Genomic DNA, 27,121 nt, shown 5'->3' with positions numbered 1-27,121 from the left:
TCTTTGTGACTGGATGACATTCATATAAATGTGTTTCTTTATCTAGTCATCCATTGGTCCTCATGAAGGCTAATTTCATAATTTGCCTATTGTGAATATACTACAGTCAATATGAGTGTGTGGTTATCTCTACAGGAAGCTGGCTGGCGGGGGGGAGGGTGTATCTAGATGTAACACAGCTGGGTATCATGGAAGTTTTCTTACCAGTGGTGTATAAGGGCTCATGACCTACTCTCTCCATCCTTGCCAAAATTTCCTATTGCTTGTTTTTTTCCACTAAGGCTCAGGAAACAGTGCAGAAGAGGGGCAGAAGGAATGGGGGGTGGTCACCACACAGCTGTTGTTCTTGTGAGCTCAGGACAGCTGCAGTTACCTGCTCCAAACTGGGTTTGCTTAGCATTTCACCACACATCAGGGAAGGGCTCACAAGGCCCCTCTCCTCGCTGAGGGACTGAGATGTAGGCGAAGGCAAGTAATTTTCTTCAGTGGCATGACCTCTGGTGAGCTGCCTATGTTCTAGTGAATAACCCTAACTCATGCTTATTCAAGCAACAACAAAACGACTCCATGGTCAAAGAAAGATTTTTAAAAAGACAGGAGGGAGCCAGGCGTGATGATACATGACTGTAATCCCAGCACTTGGGAGGCAGAGGCAGGCGTATTTCTGAGTTCGAGGCCAGCCTGGTCTACAGAGTGAGTTCTAGGACAGCCAGGACCACACAGAGAAACCCTGTCTTGAAAAACAAACAAACAAACAAACAAACAAACAAACAAACAAACAAAAAGAGAGGAGGGGCTTGTTGGAAGAAGAGTTTCTGCAGAAGGGAGTGAGGTGATGAGAAGAGAGAATGGGTGATAGTGGGTAAAAGTACCCAAAATTCATTGTGTACATATATAAAGTCATCAAAGAATTAGCCATTTTTATGCTGTTCTGCCGGGTCCAGTCCTGGCTAGGCTGTTGTTGACAGGGTGGCCTGCAGAGGGCAGAAGGGGAGTCCTCAAGGGGAGGGTGTGAGTCAGGCAAGGTGGTCCAGTGAGAGTTACAGTTCTAAAGAGCAATCAGGTTGCTCCTTTATTTATACAGGTTTCATAGAACAAAGAAAAGCTAATGATTATCCAAGAAGGTACAGATTATGCCCCCAAGAACCCAACACACAGAGACCAAAACCTAAAAGTGAGAGGCAGCGCAACAGCCATCACAGCCTTCGGCTCAGCCTTGCTGGCCCTGTGTCAGACAAAGGACTGTGCTGGCTCCGTGACTCTCACGGTTCCCAGGAGTTATGGCAGTGCTACTTATCTGTCCCCTTCTAGTTTGCTTTGGAAATATAAAATATTATTTTTGCATTTGCTGAGACTTGATTTGTGGCAAAGAGTTTTTCAATTAAAGATTCCCATAAAGATCATCAGCTCCTTCTAGCCCTGGATGTTCACATACCAGAGTCCTCAAAAGAAAGGCCATGATGGATCATGTCTGAATTCCTGTTATCTGACTGTATGAAATCTGGGAATATGACATTAGTTTTTCTGTTTTAACTAGTTTGTTGGTGGTGTTTCTCACTGCAATTTTTTTTTTTCCCATTGGCAAGATTTTCATTTGGCTTCCTGCCCCAGAATCTCAATTTCCTTGAATTTAGAAAATTTATTCTCATGGAAGTTGCTGAGGTTTTTTTTTCCCCATCAAGATTCTTGGTTTTTTTTTTTTTTTTTTTTTTTTTTTTGCTGAGCTTTAGATCCAGTAACATGAAAGGCATTCTATTGCTAATAAATGATTCGCAATCAACCTGGGCAAGGTTTAGGTCTTTCCTTGTAAAGGCCAATGGCTGAAGCAGCAGACAGGAAGTCACTGAACCTGGACCAGGAAAAAGATGTATGCTGAGATCTGGCCTACTGCCTGCAACACACTGCTAGATTTAGAGATGATCTATGTGTCCGAAACTGCTCTCTAAACTTAAGGGTAAACATTTGAATTTGCTACAGTTTCTTGGTACAAATATAAGTCTTGCTTTGTAGTTTTTAAATATGTCTTCCTTTGATATGTGAGTTTTAGCCTAAGAAACCAAATATGCCCTCTATGGGATTCTTTCTTTAAATCAAAATGAATTCAGTCATCTTGGCTAAGATAAAAAAGTAAATATTATAGCCTAGCACATAATTTCATAATTAGAAGAAAATCATTTACACATTTCAAACTAACCCTAGGTGTGCACATCCACTGGTAAATGCCGCTGCAACGAGGGCTTCATACCTCCCAACTGTGACCCTCCTGATCTAAGGATGGAAAGGTCATCACTGTTGTTTGGCAAGCATGGCAAGTATCTGTGTCTATAAATAGCTATTGAGAAAACGTTCTAAGACCACGTACTTTCACCCGAAGAAAGCCACATTTTACCACCTGGAAAGAGCCTAATAATATTTGGAATCAAAAGACTGATTTTTTTTCTCAAATAATGGGACCAAATCATTAACTCTGTTCATCAGGATGCCTTGGGCTGTTTGTTTTTCTTCTTCTTCTTCCTCTTCCTCCTCCTCTTCTTCTATTCTCCTTCCTTCCTTCCTTCCTTTTTTCTTTCTTCTCTCCTTTCTTCTCTCTCCTTTCCTTTCTCCTTCCTTCCTTCCTTTCTTCCTTCCTTCCTTCCTTCCTTCCTTCCTTCCTTCCTTCCTTCCTTCCTTCCTTCCTTCCTTCTTTCTTATTCTGATGTCTTTGTCATTTTGGGAGTTCCTCATCTGCTTTCCCCACATTTACAGATTGTGTGGGAACTCAATTCTAGGCAGTATTTACTCTGTCAGGTATAGCCACCATGGTTTTGTTCTAGGAGAAATTACATGGAGGATAAGTTTTGATGTACAGTCTGTAGGTTTCAAGAAACAAAAGGTTTCACCTTAAGAGATGATAACAGAAGTGGTACTACCACAGAAGCCTTTGGTTTCAGTCATTTATACACCTATTAGACTTGAAAATAGTTCTGGAACTCTTTGTTTTATAATTGAAAAACGGTTTCTATTTTCAGGTGTTGTATTCTGGTTATGGTTTCCCCTACCCCAAACCCCTCCAAGCCCTTCCCCATTTTCCTACCCACCCAAGTTCACACCCTTTCTTCTTGACCTTCTAGGATCTGACATGACAGGCTCACGTAGGCACTTTCAACAAGTGATAAAATTAGAGTTGGTGTCAAGCGCGTCTCGATTTTTAATCTGCTGCTCCTTAAAGTAGTACTGCAATTTGATGTATATAAATACAATCCTGAGGTAGGAAGGTAATGATGTGTTACCTACAAAGGAGTGCCATATAAGCAGAGTGAGGTTCTGTTGAGAATCCTGTAATGAGTCAGAATCGGGGCAGTCTTACTGCAAGCAACCTACACTTCAAATCACTAGATTTCAAGCACTCACAGGGTTATAAGGGGGTTTTACTGTAATCACCAGATGGGGTAGAATAATCTGGAAACCTCTGAAACATTGTTTCCATGTTTTGGGGGTAGATCTTAGATAAAGTTTCAAATGCTGTGGTACTGTACTTAAGTTATCCATGTTGCTTAATCGACAAAGAGGAAAAAACAAAAGAAATCATTTTAACATATTCGTCACAACTTAAAAGTAAATTATGCCATCTAATGGTTCACATACATTTTATTTTTAGATCTGCCCATGGAAGGAGCTTCTAAGAACCAAGAAAAGAAGTGGCTTTTAAGTTTGTACATTGTCTTAATTATCCTCACTTCAGCGGTCCTCATAGGCACAGGGTGGAAAGGTTTGAAACAATGCCGTAACAAGGAAGAGGAATCCATGAGTAGCGAGTAAATTGAACTTGTGTTTCAAAGTTAAATACAAACAGCATTAGGACCCTGCTACGTAAGGATCCGGAGGAGCAATGAGGCACTTTGCATTTCCCTAAGACTTTGGGCACTATACCAGCATTTCACCTAATTGCATGAGGCTTTTGTGAAGACTCATAGCACGCAATTTCACGAGGAGGATGATGGGTTTTGGGGTGTGGCTAACTCACCATGGTCACTGCTGTGATGGTCCAGTCATCTTCCTGTATCTGCCCCAGGACACTGTACACTGTTTCTCACTCCCACTGTATGCTTTAAAAACAACAGCAACAACAACAACAAAAACCAAAAACCAAAAAAACCTAGCTGACTTGTGTGGGTCTCCTTCCGTACTCTATTCTATTGGTTTGCACGTGTTTTTTTTTTTTTTTTTTTTTTTTTTTTTTTTTTTTTTAACCATACACCATGTACTTCAAACTCAAAAATCAGGAAATATAATAAATGCCTTTAGTGCTATCCATTTGCCTTGGGAGTGCATTAATGATTTGAAGTCTTTTGTGGTTTCCCTCTTATGTTAGGGTGGTTGTTTTGATTTTTTTGAAAAAATGCCATGAGGATTTTTTTTTTTTTTGACTGTGTTACAACATTTGTGAGCTGCCATGTGGGTGCTGGGAATCAAAGTCCCAGGTCTTTTGAAGAGCAGGCACTGCTCTGTTGAGCCATCTCTCTTCCTCCCACCCTCCATCCTTCCCTCCCTCCTTCCCTCCCTCCCTCCCTCCCTCCCCCCCTCTCTCTCTTGCTCTAAAGTTTTAAGGCATTTTTTTTTTTAATTAGAGATTTTCAGGAACTGTAAATTGATACTTGAAACCTGAAATACAAGCTTGGAAATTGGAAAATGCTGATCAATATATCTCTCAAAATATTTAATTTACAAAAATAAAATGAAAGCAGATGCTGAACCTTATTAACCAACACATTGTTTGCTTTTCAAAATTTTATTTATTTTATTGAATATTTTATTTATTTACATTTCAAATGTTACCCCCTTACTTGGTTTCCCTTCTGGAAAGCCCTATTCCACCCTCCCTCCCCCTGCTTCTATGAGGGTACGCCCTCACCCACCCGCCTACTCCTGCCTCCCCACTCTGGTATTCGCCTACACTGAGACATCTCTCCAGATGTGGACATTTTAACAGAAATTATTTTTCTAACCCACAAATCAAAATAGTTTCCCGCTTATTCCTTTCCTAAACTTTCCCTGTCATTGGTCTATAACTTTTAGTGTTGTGTAGAGTCTTGGTTAAGTTTATTCCTAAAAATTTTATTTATATTGTATAGGTAAGATTTTCACAAATTTCTTTCTCTTTTATCTTTAGAGGCTAGATATGGGATTGTAACTGATCTTTGTGTTCTTCAAATGTACTGAGTTTGTTCTTAGAGGTCTTCCCTCTCAATGACAGGGCTTTGACACAAAGCACTGGATGGCTTCACAGCCATGACCTTCCTGCTTTCACGTCGTGGTGCTAGAGTTGTAGGTATACCCCACCTTACCATGCCCAGCTTCATTAATTCAGTTGTGCTTGTTCCAGTGGAGGCATTTTAAATAGACAATCTCAGGTCTTTGGCTTCTTCGTTTGGCACTTGGGTGGCGCCATGTTTTTGGTCTTCCTAATGTAGTGCCCATGGCTGTGACACCTTGAAGAGTACTCACTATTGTTCATTTCCTGTGCTTAGAGAAAAGGATGACTACTTTGCCCCCAGACGTTGGCATAGCTGTGGGCTTCTGTTATGCCAAGAAGCATCCTTGTATACTTAATAGCTGAAATTGATTTTTTATCATTAACAGTTGCTGAATTTTGGGAATATTTCACATCTCTTCTTACACATATTGAGCCACCCTTATCTATCACAGATAAAGCCTACTGGCTTGTCCCATGTAAGACCTCACTCACGTTCTTCTGTTAGGTTCAGTTTAGTTTGCATCTGTGGTCATTTTCTTTTCTGCCATTTTTTGGACTAGGTTTGGTATCGGGATAATAATCTCCTCATAACATGACTTGGGAAGTGTTTTTTAGTGTTCTGGTAGAATTTGGGAAGGACTTTTGTAGGCTTTTTGACGTTTGACCGTGTGCTGTTGCTGTCACTGTTTGAAATTGTTACCAGTGCCTGTTTCTTGAAGTCCTTTCATGGTTTTTCCTTGGAGCTTACAGTCTTATTTGTAGGTCCTTGATACCTCCTGAACTGTTTTCTGTGCAGGATGAGAAGTGGGGATCTAAATTTATCATCTCAGCAACCCTCTGCTTTATATTCAATGCAATAATATATATGTATAGATAATATAAAACATATAAACAAAACATATGTATGTGTATATTATATGTATATATTTGCTTTTTTTTTTGATACAGGGTTTCTCTGTGTATCCCTGGCTGTCTTGACCCTCACTCTGTAGACCAGGCTGGCCTCAAACTCAGAGATCTACCAGCCTCTGTCTCATGAGTACTGGGATTGAAGGAGTATGTGTCACCACACCTAAATGTATATGCTTTTAATGTTTTCTTCATCTTCCCTTTTCAAGAATGATCTACAAAGGTAACAGGATCTTTGTAAGTCCCTTCTTCACATGACAAACTTTCCTTCCCTCCATCCCTTTGTAAAGAAGCTATTTTCCATGGTCTAGGCTTTCGTATAAATGGAAACACATAACACAGTCTTTATTTTTATTATAACTTGTATTACTCACCACAATTATTTGAACCCTCATTCTTAATCTTATTTGGTCTTTCCTCCATGGATTGGTGGATACTCGGGTAATTTACAGCTTGTAGCTGACATAGCTTAAGCTGCTGTGGATGCTTAGGTGCAAGTCTTCTTGTGAGTATGTTCTCTGCCTCTTGGTTTATTTCCAGGAGTAGAACTGCTGGGTGATACAGTATCGAATGTTTGCCTTCCAAAGAAAGAGCAAAACTCTTACCAATATTAGCATCCCACTCTTGACTCATAGCCGCCACCAGTGAGCCCTTCTTTGTCTGAACCTTTGCCAGGAGGTGGTGGTGCCTTGCTGCATCCTAGTGTGCACCGTCTCTGCACTGTGGTGGCACTTGGATACTTCTCATAACTAACGATGCTGAAATTGCCTCATTAGTTATTATTTATACATCTTTGGAGAAATGACTATTGAGAGTTCATCCCCATTTTAGTTAGGGTGTTTGTCTTTTTGTTGTTTAATTATTTCTTTTTGGGCCATTTGTGAAATAGATGGTCTTTTATCGGTGTATTCTGTATTGCATTCCAGCTATTAGTTCTTCTTCATATACTGAATTTGCAGATGTGTTTCCCCTGCCTAAGGCTTGCCTTCTAACTCTTTTAACTGCTGTTCAGAAAGTACAAGTTTTAAACTTGATGAAATTTAATGGGCCAACTTGTTTTTTTTCTTTTTTATAGACCATGATTTGGGTATTTATATGTAGGAAATAGAGCGCAACCTAAGTTCACAAAGATTTCATCTGAATACTCCATAATTTTAGGGTTTACAATCAGATATGCATCAAGATTGAGTTAAACTTCATATGGCTGACAGAGCTGCGTTCTCATGTGCAGTAGAATAGTTTTCAGCCATTGTGCCACAGCACCTCTACACGTACTGGCCTTTATCAATTCTACTTCAGTACCTGAGAAGAATGTGACTGTCTCTCTGAGTTGTGAGATCACCAATTATTCAATGTCCCCATGTGAGCAATAGGAAGCTCTCAAGTATTTGATATGCTTACTCTGTCTGAGGAGCTGTGTTCATGTGTGCGATGTTTTTGTTGTGTGTGTAGAGTAGACACCAAATGGCTGGGGATTGGTATTGACTGGGCACAGGTCTCAGGATCTCTCTCTGGACATCTTTCCTGTCTCATTTTCTTAGGTGTGACCAACTTGCTTCTCTGGACTCCTACCCTTCCAGTGCTGTTACACATGCACATAGGTGTGCACATGTACACATGCACAGAAGCATACATGCCCACAAACACACAAACTCATGCAAGCACACACAAATGCATACAATCATACAAACACATGCATATGTGCACACACACACATTGATAAAACTGTAGGGATAAATAAAAAAGCAAACTCAGGAATTTTGTGTTCTAATCATTGTACTGCTTAGAATTTGTGGGATTTTTGTGTCTGAGGTGTGTAAAAAGATTGGTATGCCATTTGTGAGGCTGAAGGCATAGCTTCTCTGCAGAGGACTTGCCTACCTTACAAAAGGACGGATGCTTCATTTCAACTACCTTTAAACAAGGTCATTCTCATCTCTACTCAGATCCCATTGTGTATTATCTTATTTATTGGTAACTGGTCTTGTTTTAAAAAAAAAGATAATACTGCTTATAAGGTAGTCCAATTTTTATTCACAAAGTTGTTAAGAGTTTTAATTTTTTTTTTTACTGCTAATTAACATGTTATTTCCTATTTCTTTCTAGAAGCAAATCAGAAGACAACAGTCACACCTACGTCAGCAGGTGAGTACATTAAAAGGTGATGTCAAGGGACATGTTGACAACGAGCAGTGATCCAATTATAACTTACCATTAAATTTTAGACATCTTAACTTTCAGCCAGTAAGGCAGTGCTTTGCAAAAAAAAAAACAGACTAATACATTTTAATAGTTTTGCCTTCTTTTTTTTTTTTAAGATTTATTTATTTTATGTATATGAGTACACTGTAGCTATCTTCAGACACACCAGAAGAGTGCATCAGATCCCATTACGGATGGTTGTGAGCCACCATGTGGTTGTAGGGAACTGAGCTCAGGACCTCTGGAAGAGCAGTCAGTGCTCTTAACCGCTGAGCCATCTTGCCAGCCCCAGTTTTTCTTTCAATAAGCCCTTCATTTATTTACTAATTTATTGGAAGTCTACCCCCCAACCCCTGCCTGCAAAAGCCTAAGGAATCAAATACAAAATGCAGCAGAGGAGATGCCTAAAGCACAAGGAATAATAGTATCTCGTACTTAGATCTTATTAGCATGCTGCTTGGGTAAACAGGCCAATGCCGCTCTCCCTATCAGGGTCGAATTTTTCCCACTTACTCTGACAAATGGTCCCTGAGTTTTGGAGGAGGTTATGTGAATGTTTTGTCTATGGCGCCCGCACTCAGTTGTCATTCTCACCGGAGCTTAAAACCATGTGTTGCTGCATCCACCATTGTTCATTACAAAGAGGGGCTTCTCTGACCAAGGCCAGGAGTAACATGTATCTATAGATTTAATAAAAAAAATTTAGAAGGCAGCTTGGCCCCATGGCAATTTAGCTAAGATGATCTCACCACGTTTTTGTTTTTTGTTTTGGACTAGGCTTATAGTTCCAGGTATGACTTTACTTTTGTAGAACAGGTCTCAAACAGAAACCGAGAACAGTTGGTTACGCTCATAACAGTCTTACCACTATTGCTCCAGTGGGTATGCCCTGCCTGAGCACTGATCCTATAGTCGTATTTGGAGCTAGAAGTCACAAATAGAGAAGATTTGGGATTTATCCTGCTGGGTCTGGAATTCCTGTATATGTGGAATAGAAGGCAGGAATTTCCCTTCAGTCCACTACTAGACTTCTTTGAGATAGATGTACATTTAGTATATAACATATGGCAATTCACATACAAGGCCAATAGATAGTTTAGAGCAGCAGTTCTCCACCCCTAGGTTGTAACCAGTTTGGGGTTGCATATCAGATATCCTAGATATCAGATATTTACATTCTGAGTCATAACAGTAGTGAGAAATTATAGTAATGAAGTAGCAACAAAATAATGGTGTGGTTGGGAGGTTACCACAGCCTGAGGAACTGTTCTGAAGGGTCACAGCATTAGGAAGGGTGAGAACCACTGGCTTAGAATCTGAAGGGCATGGCTTAGTAACCCAGAGTCAAATTTATATTCTATGTTTAGGTCTGATGAGAAACAAAGGCCTGCACTTCTGACCACGCAAGTCATCACACTCCTGTGCTGTGCAGGTCACAGGCCACACTCGTGTGCTGTGCAGAGCTGAAGACTCACTGCATGTGTCACACTTATGTGTGTGTGTGGTTGCTCAGGCCTTAGCCTGCCAGGCTTTTGCCTAGACTCAGGGTCTCAGCAGCTAGGCTAGCTTGTGTGCACCAACCCGGTTGGGAGATCGGCTGCCCAGCAGAGTGACCACACATTGAAGTGTTTAGAGTGAGCTTGGTTATAGAATGTGCAATCTGTTCTGCATTCTCAAAGTGTATGGATTTACTGATACTTTCAGATACCATTTTAATTCTTATTTAGACCCACATCCGAATATAATATTAAATCACAAACCATCAAGTAAACGTTTAGGAAGTATTTTCTGTAAGTAAGGACGAAAAGATATTACAGTTTACAAATAATTCTTCAGTATGCTTTTGAGTAGCTGCAGTTGATAAGATACTACCTCAAAACATTAATATTTATCAATCTAGGGTTGAGTATTGGTTAACTGGCTTTTTTCGGTTGGCTGAGCCTTATTTGATTGCCTACTCGTGTGATATGTAGGTATATACTAGTTACAAGAGATAAGATACATATCACTAGTTGGAAAAACTAACTCACAATTTGAACACAGGCAAATGTCACTATTCAGCTTGGATTGCAATCATCTGAAATATGAACGACGAGTGAATTAAAGAGTCTAATTAAGCATGCCATGGAGTTTCTTTTTAATGGGTGTACATGACCCTGGATATACAAACACCCACTGGTTTAAGAAGAAAACAAGTAGCAATCAATGGGATCTTTCTCTGGGATGTGAAGTAGTGGGAGCAGAAGCTGGGACAGAAATGGTCAGACAGCGCCACTGAATCACAAGGCTCTCTCTCTCTCTCTCTCTCTCTCTCTCTCTGTGTGTGTGTGTGTGTGTGTGTGTGTGTGTGTGTGTGTGTACTCTGGGCTCTCAGGCCATGCTCTCTCCTTTCTCCTCACCATTTCTCTTAGCAGATTAAAGAGATGGAATATGGTGGCTGTAAAATGGAAAAGAGACTCACAATGCTAACCTAACCTTTGGTATAATGACATAAAATTAGAAATTTGACAGTTTCCCCTTTTTGAAGGGAAAGAGGAAGACAGTGCAGTAAGAACCAAACATAATATGATTTACACAGATTGTACCTGGTGAACCTAAAAGGGTGATTTCTTATTTATTTAGATCAAAATCTGAGACAAGCAGTGCAACACCTACAAGCAGGTAAGTGTGTTAGGAAGGCTTCTTAAAATAAACACACTTACAAGAGTCTCTCCGCCATCTTGGATCTCAGGCGCCAGAGAAATCAGACAGACTGAGGTACGCAAATATAACCCAAGGCCAACATCTCGGGGGTCTAAGACCAACGGGCGTTGGCCTGCACCCAGGCCCTGGGCTGTTCGGGGTGGGGGGGGGCATCAATGTGCAAACCCGGCCAGGAGGTTTGCCCAGGCCCAGTACACGTGCTGCCATTTTGACTACTTGACACCAGAGAGTTCTAGCAGGCAAAGTCAGCTAAGAGTCATAACCCGAGGCTAACACAGCGGGGGTCTAAGATGGACAGGCCTTGAACTAACCCCAGGCCCTGGGCTGCTCAGTGGGCCATCTGTGTGCCAACCCGGCCAGGAGGTCGTTAGCCCAGCAGACTCTCCCGGCACTTTCAGGGAGCGTGCACACACACTCTGCCATCCTGGTCACCTGACAGAACCAATTAACAGTCATAGCCCGAGGGGAACTTTGCTCAGGCCTTAGCCTGCCAGGCTTTCTTTTGCCTAGACTCAGGGCCTCAGCAGCTAGGCTAGCCTTGTGTACACCAACCCAGTTGGGAGATCGGCTGCCCAGCAGAGTGACCAGCACTTGGAAAAGGTCCCACAGCAGCATAGACCATCAGCACTCACTGAAGGAGCAAACAGGCACCTCCTGGTTCACACAGACAACCTGGGGCAAGGCACACTAGGGCTGCAAGGGCACCCAAGAGGAGGACAGCACATCAGCAATCTGTAACAGTGGAAACCCAGTCATACAGTATTGCAGAAATAGCCATATAGCCTCACAGGAGGCACAAATACCAGCCAGAGACAAGACCAACTAATGCCAGAAATAACAAGATGGCAAATGCAGGAACGCTACTAACAGAAACCTAGCCAATATGGCAGCGTCTGAACCAAACTCTCCAACATCAGCAAGTCCTGATTACACAAACACACCAGAAAAACAAGATTTGGATGTAAAATCATTGTTCATGATGCTGCTAGAAGAACACAAAAAGGACATAAATGAATCTCTTAAAGAAATACAGGGGAACATGAATAAGCTAGAAACCCGTATAATGGAAACACAAAAATCACTTGAAGAAATTCAGGAGAATAAGGCTCAAGAGATAGAAGCCAATAAAGAAGAAACACACACACACACACACACACACACACACACACACACACACAAAAACTTAAAGAAATGCAGGAGAAAGTGAGTCAAACAGCAGAAGTCATGAAAGAGGAAACACAAAAATCTCTTAAAGAATTACAGGAAAACACAAACAAGCCAGTGAAGGAGCTAAGCAAAACCATCCAGGATCTAAAATCAGAAGTAGAAACAACTAAGAAATCACAAAGGGAGACAACTTTGGAGATAGAAAACATTGAGAAGAAATCAGGGGCCATAGATGCAAATATCAACAACAGAATACAAGAGATGGAAGAAAGAATCTCAAATGCCGAAGATACCATAGAAACTATTGATTCAACAGTCAAAGAAAATGCAAAATGCAAAAAGCTTGTATCCCAGAACACCCAGTAAATCCAGGACACAATGAGAAGACCAAACCTAAGGATTATAGGTATAGATGAGAGTGAAGATTTATAGCTGAAAGGGCCAGCAAATATCTTCAACAAAATTATGGAAGAAAACTTTTCCAACTTAGAGAGATGCCTATGAATATACAAGAAGCATACAGAACTCCAAACAGACTGGACCTGAGCAGAAATACCTCTCATCACATAATAATCAAAACCCCAAATGTACTAAACAGAGAATATTAAAGGCAGCAAGAGAAAAAGGCCAAGTAGCATATAAAGGAAGACCTATCAGAATCACACCAGACTTCTCACCAGAGACCATGAAAGCTAGAAGATCCTGGGCACATCTCATGCAGACCCTAAGAGAACACAAATGTCAGCCAAGACTACTATACCCAGCAAAACTCTCAATCACAATAGATGGAGAAACCAAAATATTCCATGACAAAACCAAATTTATACAATATCTTTCTACAAACCCAGCTCTAAAAAGAATAATAGGAGGAAAACTCCAATTCAAGGAGGGAAACGACACCCTGGAAAAAGCAAGATAGTTACCTTCTTTTATCAAACCCAAAAGAAGATAACCACTCAAATATAAAAATAACATCGAAAATTACAGGAAGTAATAATCACTATTTCTTAATATCTCTTAATGTCAATGGACTCAACTCCTCAATAAAAAGACATAGACTAACAGACTGGATAAGGAACCAGGACCCTACATTTTGCTGCATACAGGAAACACACCTCAATGTCAAAGACAAAAACTACCTTAGAGTAAAAGGCTGGAAGACAATTTTACAAGCCAATGGTCTCAGGAATGGAGTAGCCATTCTAATATCAGATAAAATTGACTTTCAACCTAAAGTCATCAAAAGAGATACAGAAGGACATTTCTTGCTGGTCAAAGGAAAAATCCACCAAGAAGAACTTTCAATTCTGAACATCTATGCGCCAAATGCAAGGGCACCCTCATTTGTAAAAGAAACGTTACTAAAGCTCAAAGCACACATTGCACCTAACACAATAATTGTGGGGTGACTTCAACATTCCACTCTCCTCAATGGACCGATCAGGAAAACAGAAACTAAACAGGGACACAATAAAACTAATTGAAGCTTTGGACCAATTGGACTTGACTGATATTTATAGAACATTTCACCCTAAAACAAAAGAATATACCTTTTTCTCAGCACCTCATGGTACCTTCTCCAAAATCGACCATATAATTGGCCACAAGACAGACCTCAACAAATATAAGAAGATTGAACTAATCCCATGCCTCCTATCGGATCACTATGGAGTAAGAGTGGTCTTCAATGGCAACAAAAACAACAGAAAGCCCACATACACATGGATGCTGAACAATAATCTACTCAATGACACATTGGCCAAAGAAGAAATAAAGAAAGAAATCAGACACTTTTTAGAATTTAATGAAAATGAAGGCACAACATACCCAAATCTTTGGGACACAATGAAAGCAGTGCTAAGAGGAAAACTCATAGCCCTGAGTGCCTCCAAAAAGAAAATGGAGAGTGCATACGCTAGCAGCTTAACGGCACACCTGAAAGCCCTGGAACAAAAAGAAGCCAATTCACCCAGGAGGAGTAGAAGACAGGAAATCATCAAACTCAGGGCTGAAATCAGTCAAGTGGAAACAAAGAGAACCATACAAAGAATCAAGGAATCCAGGAGCTGGTTTTTTTTTTTTTTTTTTTTTTTTTTTTTTTTTTTTTTAGAAAATCAACAAGATAGATAAACCCTTAGCCAGACTGACCAAAGGGCACAGAGAAAGTATCCAAATTAACAAAATTAGAAGTGAAAAGGGAGATATAACAACAGAAACTGAGGAAATTCAAAAAATCATCAGATCCTACTACAAAAGCCTATACTCAACACAACTGGAGAATCTGGAGGAAATGGACAATTTCCTAGACAGATACCAAATACCAAAATTAAATCAGGATCAAATAGATCATCTAAACATCTAAAGAAATAGAAGGGGTCATAGAAAGCCTTCCAACCAAAAAAAGCCCAGGACCAGATGGTTTCAGTGCAGAATTCTATCAGACCTTCAAAGAAGACCTAACACCAATACTCTTCAAACTATTCCACAAAATAGAAACAGAAGGAACACTACCCAATTCCTTCTATGAAGCCACAATTATGCTGATACCAAAACCACACAAAGATCCAACAAAGAAAGAGAACTTCAGACCAATTTCCCTTATGAACATCGATGCAAAAATACTCAATAAAATTCTTGCCCACTGAATCCAAGAACACATAAAAAACGATCATCCACCATGATCAAGTAGGCTTTATCCCAGGGATGCAGGGTTGGTTCAATACATGGAAATCCATCAATGTAATCCACTACATAAACAAACTCAAAGAAAAAAACCACATGGTCATTTCATTGGATACTGGAAAAGCATTTGACAAAATTCAGCATCCTTTCATGCTTAAAGTCTTGAAAAACCATGAATTCAAGGCCCATACCTAAACATCGTTAAAGCAATATACAGCAAACCAGTAGCCAGCATCAAACTAAATGGAGAGAAACTTGAAGCAATCCCACTAAAATCAGGGACTAGACAGGGCTGCCCTCTTTCTCCTTATCTTTTCAATATTGTACTTGAGGTACTAGCTCGGGCAATTAGACAACATAAGGAGGTCAAAGGGATACAAATTGGAAAGGAAGAAGTCAAACTATCATTATTTGCAGATGATATGATAGTCTACCTAAGTGACCCAAAAAACTCCACTAGAGAACTCCTACAGCTGATAAACAACTTCAGCAATGTGGCTGGTTATAAAATCAACTCAAGCAAATCAGTAGCCTTTCTATACTCATAGGATAAACCGGCTGAGAAAGAAATTAGGGAACTGACACCATTCACAATAGCCACAAACAGTATAAAGTACCTTGGGGTGACTCTTACCAAACATGTGAAAGATCTGTATGACAAGAACTTCAAGACTCTGAAGAAGGAAATGGAAGAAGACCTCAAAAAATGGAAAAACCTCCCATGCTCATTGATTGGCAGGATTAATATAGTTAAAATGGCCATTTTGCCAAAAGCAATATACAAATTCAACACAATTCTTCATAGAGTTAGAAAGAACAGCTCTCAAATTCATCTGGAATAACAAAAAACCCAGGATAGCTAAAACTATTCTCAACAACAAAAGAAATTCTGGGGGAATCAGTATCCCTGACCTCAAGCAATACTACTGAGCAATAGTGTTAAAAACTGCATGGTATTGGTACAGTGACAGGCAGTCAGAGCAATGGAACAGGATTGAAGATCCAGAAATGAACCCACACACCTATGGCCACTTGATCCTCGACAAAGAGGCTGAAAACATCCAATGGAAAAAAGATAGCCTTTTCAACAAATGGTGCTGGTTCAACTGGAGGTCAGTATGCAGGAGAATGCAAATTGATCCATCCTTATCTCCTTGTACTAAGCTCAACTCCAAATGGATCAAGGACCTCCAGGTGAAGCCAGACACTCTGAAGCTAATAGAAAAGAAACTCAAGGGGAAGACCCTTGAGGACATTGGTACAGGGGAAAGTTCTTGAATAGAACACCAATAGCATATGCTCTAAGATCAAGAATTGACAAATGGGACCTCATAAAATTACAAAGTTTCTGTAAAGCAAAGGACACCATCAAAAGGACAAATCGGCAACCAACAAATTGGGAAAAGATCTTGACCAACCCTACATCAGATAGAGGGCTAATATCCAATATATACAAAGAACTCAAGAAGTTAGACCCCAGAAAACCAAATAACCCTATTTAAAAATGAGGTACAGTGTTAAACAAAGAATTCTCACCTGAAGAACTTGGCGAGCAAACATCTTAAAAAAATGCTCAACTTCATTAGTCATCAGGGAAATGCAAATCAAAACAACCCTGAGATTTCACCTTACACCAGTCAGAATGGGTAAGATTAAAAACTCAGGAGACAGCAGGTGTTGGCGAGGATGTGGAGAAAGAGGAACACTTCTCCAGTGCTGGTGGGGTTGCAAATTGGTACAACCACTCTGGAAATCAGTCTGGTGGTTCCTCAGAAAACTGGGCACGTCACTTCTGAAAGATCCTGCTATACCACTCCTGGGCATATACCCAGAGGATTCTCCAGCATGTAATAAGGATATATGCTCCACTATGTTCATAGCAGTCCTATTTATAATAGCCAGAAGCTGGAAAGAACCCAGGTATCCCTCAACAGAAGAATGGATGCAAAAAATGTGGTATATATACACAATGGAGTACTATTCAGCCTTTAGAAACAATGAATTCATGAAATTCTTAGGCAAATGGATGGAGCTGGAGGCAAATGGATGGAGCTGGAGAACATCATACTAAGTGAGGTAACCCAGTCTCAAAAGATCAATCATGGTATGTACTCACTAATAAGTGGATATTATCCTTGAAAACTGGAATACCCAAAACATAATCCACACATCAAATGAGGTACAAGAAGAACGGAGGAGTGACCCCTGGTTCTGGAAAGACTCAGTGTAGCAGTATAAGGCAAAACCAGAACAGGGAAGTGGGAAGGGGTGGGTGGGAGAATATGGGGAGGGAAGGGGGCTTATGTGACTTTTGGGGAGTGGGGGACCAGAAAAGGGGAAATCATTTGAAATGTAAATAAAAAATATATCGGAAAAAAAATAAACACACTTAAAGTGGCATTAATAATCCATGGCTGGGTAATTCCTGAGCATTGTTATTGATGAACGGCTGAAATATTAAATAGATGAACTACTTAAACTTACTAATGTTGCTGTTGCTAATGAATATGCAAATAATTTAGTATGTTTTATTCAGCTTAGAAATGTTTTAAGTGTTCTGGGACTTGCTTACCATTGGAACAGAGCTGAGAAATTGAGCCCGGTAAGATCTAAGGATACTTAAACTGGTTTATGAAACAAAAGTATAATAGGTCCTTTTGTCTGTAAGACACCAGAGGCAGCAAGCAAGCAACATTTATGGCTCATGATTTTTTTTTTTAAGCTTTTTTTTTATTGAGTATCTTCATTTACATTGCCATTGGTAAAACCTTTCCCAATTTCCCCCCTCCCAAAAGTCCCCCTCCTTAATGATTCCCTACCCCTCCTCCCACCCCCTGCCTCCATGTATATGCCCCTTCACCTGACATACTCCCACCTCCCTCCCAACTCCTCCCAGGCCACCACTCCATCCATTTCCCTTTGTTGGGGCCTTTATTAAGCCTTTACTTGACCAAAGACCACTCCTCCCACTGATGCCCAACAAGGCATTCCTCTGCCACATTTTTGGCTTGAATCATATATATCCCTTGGTTGATGGTTCAGTCCCTGGGAGTCTTGGGGTGTCTGGGTGTCTGAAGTCGTCGTTCTTCCCATGGGGCTGTAAACCCCTTCAACTCCTCCAGACCACTCTCCAGATCCTCCATTGGGGACCTCAAGCCCAGTCCAATAGTTGGTTGCTAGCTCCTGCCTCTGTATTTGTAGGGCCCTGGCAGGGCTCCTCTGGAGACAGCCATGGCATGCTCCTTTTGGTACATGTTTCTTGTCGTAGTGTCAGGGTTTGGTGACTGTTTATAGGATGAGTCCCCAGGTAGGGTGCTCGCTGGGTGGCTCTTACTTCAGTCTCTGCTCCACACATTGCCTCCCTTGTTGCTCCTGGGAGTATTTTGTTCCTTTTCTCAGAGGAACCATAGCATCCTCACTTAAGTCCTCCTTCTTCTTGAGTTTCCTGTGCTGGGTGAATTGTAACTTTGTTTATTTTGAGCTTTTGGACAAGTATCCGCTTATTAGTGAGTGCATACTAGGTGCATTCTTTTGTGACTGGGTTACCTCACTCAGGATGACACTTTCTAGTTCCATCCATTTGCCTAAGAATTTCATGAATTCATTGTTTTTAATAGCTGAATAGTTCTCCATTGTGTATATATACACCACAGTTTCTGTATCCATTCCTCTATTGAGGGACATCTGGGTTCTTTCCAGCTTCTGGCTATTATAAATAAGGCAGCTATGAACATATTGGAGCATGTGTCCTTATTACATGTAGGAACACTTTCTGGGTATATGCCCATGAGTGGTATAGCTGGGTCCACAGGTAGTACTATGTCTAAATTTCTGAGGAATTGCCAATCTGATTTCCAGAGTGGTTTTACCAGCTTGCAATCCCATCAACAATGGAGAAGTGTTCCTCTTTCCCCACATCCTCTCCATCATCTGCTGTCCCCTGAGTTTTTCATCTTAGCCATTGTGACTGGTGTAATGTGGAATCTCAGTTTTGTTTTGATTTGCATTTCCCTGATAACGAAGGATGCTGAACATTTCTTTAGGGGCTTTATAGCCATTTGAGTTTTCTCAGTTGAGAATTCCCTGTTTAGCTCTGTACCCCATTTTTTAATAGGGTTATTTGATTCTCTGGAGACTAACTTCTTGAGTTCTTTGTATACGTTGGGTATTAGTCCTCTATCAGATGTAGGATTAGTAAAGATCTTTTCCCAATTTGTTGGTTGCCGTTTTGTCCTATTGACTATGTCCTTTGCCTTACAGAAGTTTTGCAGTTTTATGAGGTCCCATTTGTCTATTCTTGTTCTTAGAGCATAAGCCATTGGTGTTCTATTCAAAAACTTTTCCCCTGTGCCCATGTGTTCAAGGTTTGTCCCCACTTTCTCCTCTATAAGCTTCAGTGTATCTGATTTTATGTGTAGATCTTTGATCCACTTGGATTTGAGCTTTGTACAAGGAGACACAAGCATGAGGTGATTTGCATTTTTCTGCATGCAGACCTCCAGTTGATCCAGCACCATTTGTTAAAATGGGTTTAGGCCCATATCTAAACATAGTGAAAGCAATATACTGCAAACCAGTAGCCAACATCAAACTAAATGGAGAGAAACTTGAGGCAATCCCACTAAAATCAGGGACCAGACAAATGGTCTGTTTTCCTCTGGATTTTTTTTAGCTCCTTTGTCAAATATCAAGTGACTGTACGTGTGTGGGTTCTTTTCTGGGTCTTCAATTCTATTCCATTGATCTTCCTGCCTGTCTGCATAAGGTGCCAATGTTAAAAAAGGATCAGATATGTCATCTAAATAGTCCCATAAGCCCTGAGGAAATAGAAGAAGTCATTAATAGTCTTCCTTCAAAAAAAAAAAAAAAAAAAAAAAGCCCAGGACCAGATGGGTTTAGCAGGGAATTCTATCAGATCTTCAAAGAAGAGTTAATACCAATACTCTTCAAATTTTTCCATGAAATAGAAACTCAAGGGACACTACCCAACTCATTCTATGAAGTGACAATCACACTTATATCTAAACCAAACAAAGACCAAACAAGGAAGGAGAACTTCAGACCAATCTCCCTCATGAACATTGATGCAAAAATACTGAACAAAATCCTGGCCAACCGAATCCAAGAATGCATCAGAACTATAATTCACCATGATCAGGTAGGCTTCATCCTAGGAATGCAGGGATGGTTCAACATACAGAAATCTGTCAATGTAATTCACTATATAAACTAAAGGAAAAAAAAACTACATGGTCATTTCATTAGATGCTGAAAAGGCTTTTGACAAAATTCAGCATCCCTTCATGATAAAAGTCTTGGAGAGATTGGGAATCCAAGCCCATACCTAAACATAGTGAAAGCAATATACTGCAAACCAGTAGCCAACATCAAACTAAATGGAGAGAAACTTGAGGCAATCCCACTAAAATCGGGGACCAGACAAGGCTGCCCACTCTCTCCATATCTATTCAATATAGTAGCCAGAGCAATCAGGCAGCAAAAAGAGGTGAAAGGAATACAAATTGGAAAGGAAGAAGTCAAACTATCACTATTTGCAGATGATATGATAGTATACTTCAGCAACCTCAAGACTTCCACCAAAGAACTCCTAAAGCTGATAAACAATTTCAGCAAAGTGGCTGGATATAAAATTAACTCAAGCAAATCAGTAGCCTTCCTCTACTCAAAGAATAGTCCCAAATAATATTTCATACCTAGGCGTGACCCTGACAAAGCAAGTGAAGGGTCTATATGACAAGAACTTTAAGCCTCTGAAGAAAGAAATCAAAGAACGTCTCAGAAGATGGAAAGATCTCCCATGTTCATGGATTGGCAGAATCAATATAGTAAAATGGCCATCTTGCCGAGAACAATCTACAGATTCAGTGCAATCCACATCAAAATTCCAAATCAATTCTTCATAGATCTAGAAAGAGCAATTCTCAAATTCATCTGGAATAACAAAAAACCCAGGATAGCAAAAACTATTCTCCACAACAAAAGATAATCTGGGGGGGAATCACCATCCCTGACTTCAAGCTCTACTACAGAGTGACAGTGATAAAAACTGTTTGGCTCATGAGTTTTTAAGGGTCAAAAACATTCATTTAGGACACAGGTATGATTGTATATGCCTGCAACCCAGCAGTTCTCAACTTTGCCAATGCTACAACCCTTCAATACAGTTTCTAATGTTGTGGTGATCCCCAACTGTAAAATTATTGTCATTGCTATTTCATAACTCTAATTTTGCTGCTGTTATAAATCATACTAATGTAAATAGATGATATGCAAGGTATCTGATATTTGACCTTTGTGAAAAGGTTGTTTGACTCTGAAGGGGTTGAGACCCACTGCAAAACCCTCCATTTAGGAAGAGGCGGTGGGGAAGATCAGGAGTTAGAGGTCGGTTTGGTCTAAGTAACTCTCTGACTCTCTCTCTCCAAAAAGTTAGCTGTGTGTTCTTACCCTTCTCTTAAGCATAAGCTTACCCCCAATATCAAGTGGGCTTCAGATCATGCGCATGCAAGCAACTGCAATGGATTTAGCAGGTTGTGAATATATAGCTACTTACATACACATAACAACAGTGATTCAGGAAGAGGAGGCCAGGGTTTGGAGAGGGTGCAAGGGGGCTGGGAATGGTTGGAGTGGGGGGGGGGAAGAAAAGAAAATGGAGGCAAGCTGTGTAGGTACATTTTAATATTAAAAAGAAAAAAAAACTCAGTAAACTAGCTGCTCATGGTGTCACATGTCTGTAATCGCAACACTTGGGAGGTGGGAGCTGGGAGCATCAGAGTTCACAGTCATCCTCTGTCAGGTCATCTGGAGTGCATGAGAATCAACTTCAACAGAATAAATAAAGTCTTAGAGTGTGGTTTACAACACAAAATGCAGAAAGGTATGGAAAAATAAAAACATTTAACATTTAAAAGTAGACATTAACATACTACAAATCTCTCATATCTGGAAGGTGTGGAATGTACAAATGATTTTTCCTTATAAACATTTCTGATTCAAAAGAAAAAAATCTAGAAAATGAGTACGAGTTAGTTAATTGTGGCCAAAGCAATGTAAGGAGCATACAAAATCCAAAGCTTTGTTTCAGAATCCAGGTCTGCTGGCACGCGTGTGTGTGCGCGCGCGCGCGTGTGCGCACTTGCTCTTAGCATCCCCTTTTGTACTTTGACTGGGACTGTGTTTGGAGCTGCTGCCCTGAACTGTGTTTCGTTCTCTCTTGCAGTTAATTGCTATCCTTTCAGGAGGAAGAGGAGGAGGAGGATGGTTCCCAGGGGCTCACTGAGAAATGAGGAGTCCACGTATTTCCCTTGGTCACAGCTAAAGGGACTAATAAACAGAAAATGGACCAATTTACAGGTCTGCTGATCTCTCTGTGTGTGTGTGTGTGTGTGCGCGCGCGCGCGCGCGCTTAGTCAGTGATGTCAACTGTGAGTTTTCTTCAATGACTGAGCTCTTCCTGTTACTCTCAGCATCCCTCCTCCAACACACACACACACACACACACACACACACCCCTACACACACTTTGCATGCCTAAATCAGAACCATCCTGGGTGCGTACCTTGTATCCCTTTCATTGAAACCTAGGGTCAAGGACAAGACTGGTGGGTGCCCAGATGCCTCCTCAGCGAAAGCTGCAGACTAAGCAATGTGACATACCAGAAAAGATCTAGAGTCTCTTGAAGAGACATGTTTCTGGGCATGTCTGAGAGTAAGATTATCTAGGTCATGGTGACGGAGACGGAAAGATTCGCCATAAATGCCCCTGGTGTTGGAATGTCCCTCTTCAGTGTGCTTGGGAGTATGGGGTAGTGTGTAGAGTGAGTTTGCAAAGACTTCAGGCAGCTCCGGCTGATTCATACTTCTTAAGGTGTAGTGGGGGTGGGGTACAGGAGAGGCACCATTTTGGTTCTCGACAAGTAGCAAGAAAACCACTGACTGCAATGGTAAAGAATGGTGTTTTGTAGCTGGGCAGTGGTGGCGGCGCTCACCTTTAATCCCAGCACTTGGGAGGCAGAGGCAGGCGAATTTCTGAGATCGAGGCCAGTCTGGTCTACAGAGTGAGTTCCAGGACAGCCGGAGCTACACAGAGAAACCCTGTGTCGAAAAATCAAAAAAAAAAAAAAAAAATAAATAAAATAAAACCCCAACCCCCCCAAAACAAACAAACAAACAAAAACCCAACCCCCCCAAACCAAAACAAAACAAAACAAAAAACAAAACAAAACAAAACAAAAAGAATGGTGTTTTGCTTCTGGAACCTTTTCGTTTTTAATAAAGTTTGTTTAACAGGTGTCAGTGCTTCTCGCTGCTTCGGTTCAATTGAGCTTCTGTCATTATACAGTTCATCTCTGTCTGACATTTCAAACTCCTGGAAGCCCTCCACCCTGAGGAACTTCCTTTTCTCCTGCAGGGCCCTTCTGAGCCCAGGGCTAGACTCCCCCCTCCCCTGGCTGGTTGGTAAGAACTGCAGTGGGGAGGGGCTACAGGAGTAAGGAGGAGCCGCCTTGTTTTATTTTTACTTATTCACTTTACATTCTGCTTACTGCCCCCTCCCAATCACCCTCTCCCACAATCCTTCCCCCATCCTCCTCTGTTTCTCCTCTGAGCTGTTGGGGGCCTCCCTGGGTACCCCTCCATAATCCTGGCACTTCAAGTCTCTGCAGCTAGGTGCTTTCTCTCCTACTGAGGCCAGACAAAGGCAGCTGCCAAGAGTCAGGTTTAAGGATGGAGCTGAGAGTGAAAGACTCGGCAGAGCAAGTTACACCAGTATTTATTCATAAGCAACAAGGAACAAATATAAAGCGAAAAGGGATCACATTCATTCACACACACACACACACACACACACACACACACACACACTCACACACACTCACCTGTGGTCTGGCAAGTGCTGTAGCCTAGTTCAGATGGATGCGCAGGCAAGGCCCTCAGTGTTTCCTCCCTGTGCTTTGGATCCCTGCTGGAGCCTTGGTCCAGAGCTGGGGTGTCTGGAATGGGTAGGCAGGTTCCAGGAATGAGTCAATCTCAACATGAGAGTCTCTGTTGGAGCTCTCAGGAATGAGCCCAAACCTTAGCTTGTCAGACCAGGATTTTTAAGTCTCTTTCAGCTCAGGCCTCCAACCCCACCTTATCTAACACTAGGCTTATCAATCTCCACACACACGCTCCAGACTTGGTCTGGATACTGTGAACAGTATCTTTTTAGTCAATTAGAATTGAGGTGTTCACTGAGTCAGGGCATTTACCTTTATCACATTTCACACTCACACACACTGGGCTGGGTTACATTTGTAATTTCTTTTATGTTGCTTACATTTATTCCTTACAGCAGCCCAGCTAGAAGAATATATCCCATATGCAGGCAACAGTTTTTGGGGTAGCCCCAGATCCAGTTGTTTAGGACCCACATGGCGACCAAGCTGCTCATCTGCTACATATGTGTGGGGAGGCCTAGGTCCAGCCCATGTATGTTCTTTGGTTGGTGGTTCAGACTCTGACATCCCCAATGGTCCAGGTTAGTTGATTCTGTTGGTCTTCCTGTGGAGTTCCTATCCCCTTTAGGGGCCCCAATCCTTCCTCATATTCTTCTGTTTCCCTGAGCAACATCCATTGTCTGGCTGTAGGTATCTGTCTGAATCAGTTGCTGGGTGGAGCCTCTCAGAGGGTAATATAGGAGAAGCCTTTCCTAAAGGGCCCAGTCCCTGTTGTCTACATCGGCCAAAATCTGTCCAACTTTCCTTTATTCACCCCTCTCAGAGATCAACACTGACCACCTTGGGTGACACTGGTGATGGCTACTTCCTGTCAAAAAGGGGTGTTTTAGGGAGTCAACCAGAAAGAGACAGGTGAGCCCCTAAGGGTAGGAAGATCTCTCAGGCCAGTCAAGAGGAAGGACTGTTTTAGAATTCAGTTCATTGTGCAGACGTAGGGTGCCAGGGAGCCATTACATGGGCAATGCAGTGTAACTTCTGTAGTCTATGAAGAGTGAAATCATTAGGACAATTTTAACCCCTAGCGAGAACATGATTTAAGCACACACACACACACACACACACACACACTGGCTGATGCAATTCTGCCCTCATTTGAGTAGGAGAACAAACAAAACTATTCATAACCCTCTTCAGGCTTTGCTGTGAACATCAGGGAGGCAGGCATCCTCTTGTTGCCTTTGTCCTCTACAAGGGGTGAACGGTGTGACCTCAAGGGCTCGAACAGCTCACTGGTCATCCAAGTTCAGAGATCAGGTCAGCCACCGTGTCTCATCTGCCACCACCTCATAGGAAACACTAAAGACCACTTAACAAAGAGAATACTTTCACACCATGATCAACTCGTCTTATCCAGAGAGGGAAACTGGACCAGAATTAACTGTCCAGGGAGCTGTAGAACATAATGGTAAATGCTGAGAAATCGTGTGTGAAGGATCTTATAATAGTAAATACTGTTAATCTTTCCCTCCTAACTGTAAATACCATCCATATATATATATATATATATATATATATATATATATATATATATATATATACCAAAGGTACTGATTGGGACCAAGCCTGGATGAAATCAGGTCAGAGTCCCATTCTCATTGGGAAAAAAAGTCAAAAGATCACTCTTTCACAATCCAGGAGACAGTTATAATTCCATTGGGTTCTGATTTTTGCAAAACTGACACCGTGATTTCCCACAGGCCTGAGTATTATGGACAACTGTACCTAATTCTGTGTTTGGTGACTGGAAACTTAAACATACCAGTCAGGGAATGTAGGTAGGTGTCAGACCACAATATGCCATGTCACAGTTAGGAGGGGCTGCCAGGAGCCATTCAGGAGAGGCTAAAAGCAAGCAGACGGTCTTCCAGAGGTGTCTCACCATGAAACCATGATGAAAGAGCCAGGTCCAAAGCACGAATCTTAGGACATCCCTACAGCTGCTGTGCCTTTCCTCCTCTTATAAAATTAATATATAATACCTGGCCATTAGCCTACCCTATAGTGCAAATTTCTGCAGCCCAATGAAGAGGTACTGCTTTTTAGTGATACTATATAGATAAGTAGATGATTTCTTAATCCTTAATGATGACCATAGAAGAATTCCTAAAATTATACTAGTAATATTAAGCCCTTTATAGGACTGCTATTAAAGCCCTCTCTGATATGAAAACTGCAATTAGAACTCTGCCAGTCTTTACATATCACGAGCTAATTGCTTCTGAGATAGAAAGCAGGAATTTACAACTTAAGAGACACATTCCTAGAGTCTTTACACCAATTAACCAAGATTCATAAAAGGGAACTAATGATTTATTGTAAGTGCAAGAACAGAAAATAAAATATTGACTTGGCTTATCCATAAAAAACTTCAATACTATCTTAGTCACAAGAATTATGGTTTTTAGCTTTCATTGAACCTGTGAGGCTAGAGACATAAAATACATGTCTGTCTAGATAATTTCTCTTTATAGAAACAGGTGTAAATATACCACATTTTTTGTACCCATTCACAATGGAGTACTATTCAGTCATTAGAAACAATGAATTCATGAAATTCTTAGACAAATGGATGGAGCTGGAGAACATCATACTAAGTGAGGTAACACAGTCTCAAAAGATCAATCATGGTATGTACTCACTGATAAGTGGATATTAGACTAGAAACTTTGAATACCCAAGACATAATCCACATATTAAATGAAGTCCAAAAAGAATGGAGGAGTGGCCCCTGGTTCTGGAAAGACTCAGTGCAACAGTATAGGGGAATTCCAGATCAAGGAAGTGGGAAGTGGTAGATGGAGGAACAGGGGGAGGGAAGAGGGCTTATGGGACTTGCGGGGAGTGGGGACCCAGAAAAGGGGAAATCATTTGAAATGTAAATAAAAAATATATCAATGAAAAAAAGTTAAAAAAAAAAAAAGAAACACATGTGAACCTCTCTGCTGTGAATTTCTAATTCATGATTTGATTTTATGTTTGAACTTTTAGTAAACTTTTATAAAAAACAAAAAACCCAAAAGGTGCTTAGAAAAACCTTGTGATCTATTCTCCTAGAAAAGATACCAAAACCTCAGAATGATTACATTACTTTGGAGCAGAAGGACAGAGCAAGCTTAGGAGGGGGAGGGGAAGGGAAGCATTGTAGAGCCACTTACAAATCAAGAAAACATATAGTCTGATAGTTTTTTTCCCATTTACTTTCCTT

At 41.0% G+C, this 27,121-nt stretch overlaps 1 protein-coding gene across 1 annotated transcript in view; it reads left to right on the top strand.

Moving 5' to 3' along the window:
• The window catches only part of Adam32 (ADAM metallopeptidase domain 32), a 118,132-nt gene that overhangs the window by 83,545 nt on the left and 7,466 nt on the right, over positions 1-27,121 (top strand). Inside the window, exons 18-21 of the mRNA XM_052162875.1 lie at positions 2,200-2,308; positions 3,638-3,794; positions 8,249-8,287; positions 10,967-11,005. Of these exons, the coding sequence (XP_052018835.1) occupies positions 2,200-2,308; positions 3,638-3,794; positions 8,249-8,287; positions 10,967-11,005 (344 nt within the window). The remainder of the gene's footprint in view (positions 1-2,199; positions 2,309-3,637; positions 3,795-8,248; positions 8,288-10,966; positions 11,006-27,121) is intronic.

Source organism: Apodemus sylvaticus, chromosome 18 (genome assembly GCF_947179515.1).
Source record: "Apodemus sylvaticus chromosome 18, mApoSyl1.1, whole genome shotgun sequence".
NCBI classification, from domain to species: domain Eukaryota; kingdom Metazoa; phylum Chordata; class Mammalia; order Rodentia; family Muridae; genus Apodemus; species Apodemus sylvaticus.
Note: the sequence above shows the minus strand (reverse complement) of the source record. Positions and strands in the feature narration are given on the sequence as shown.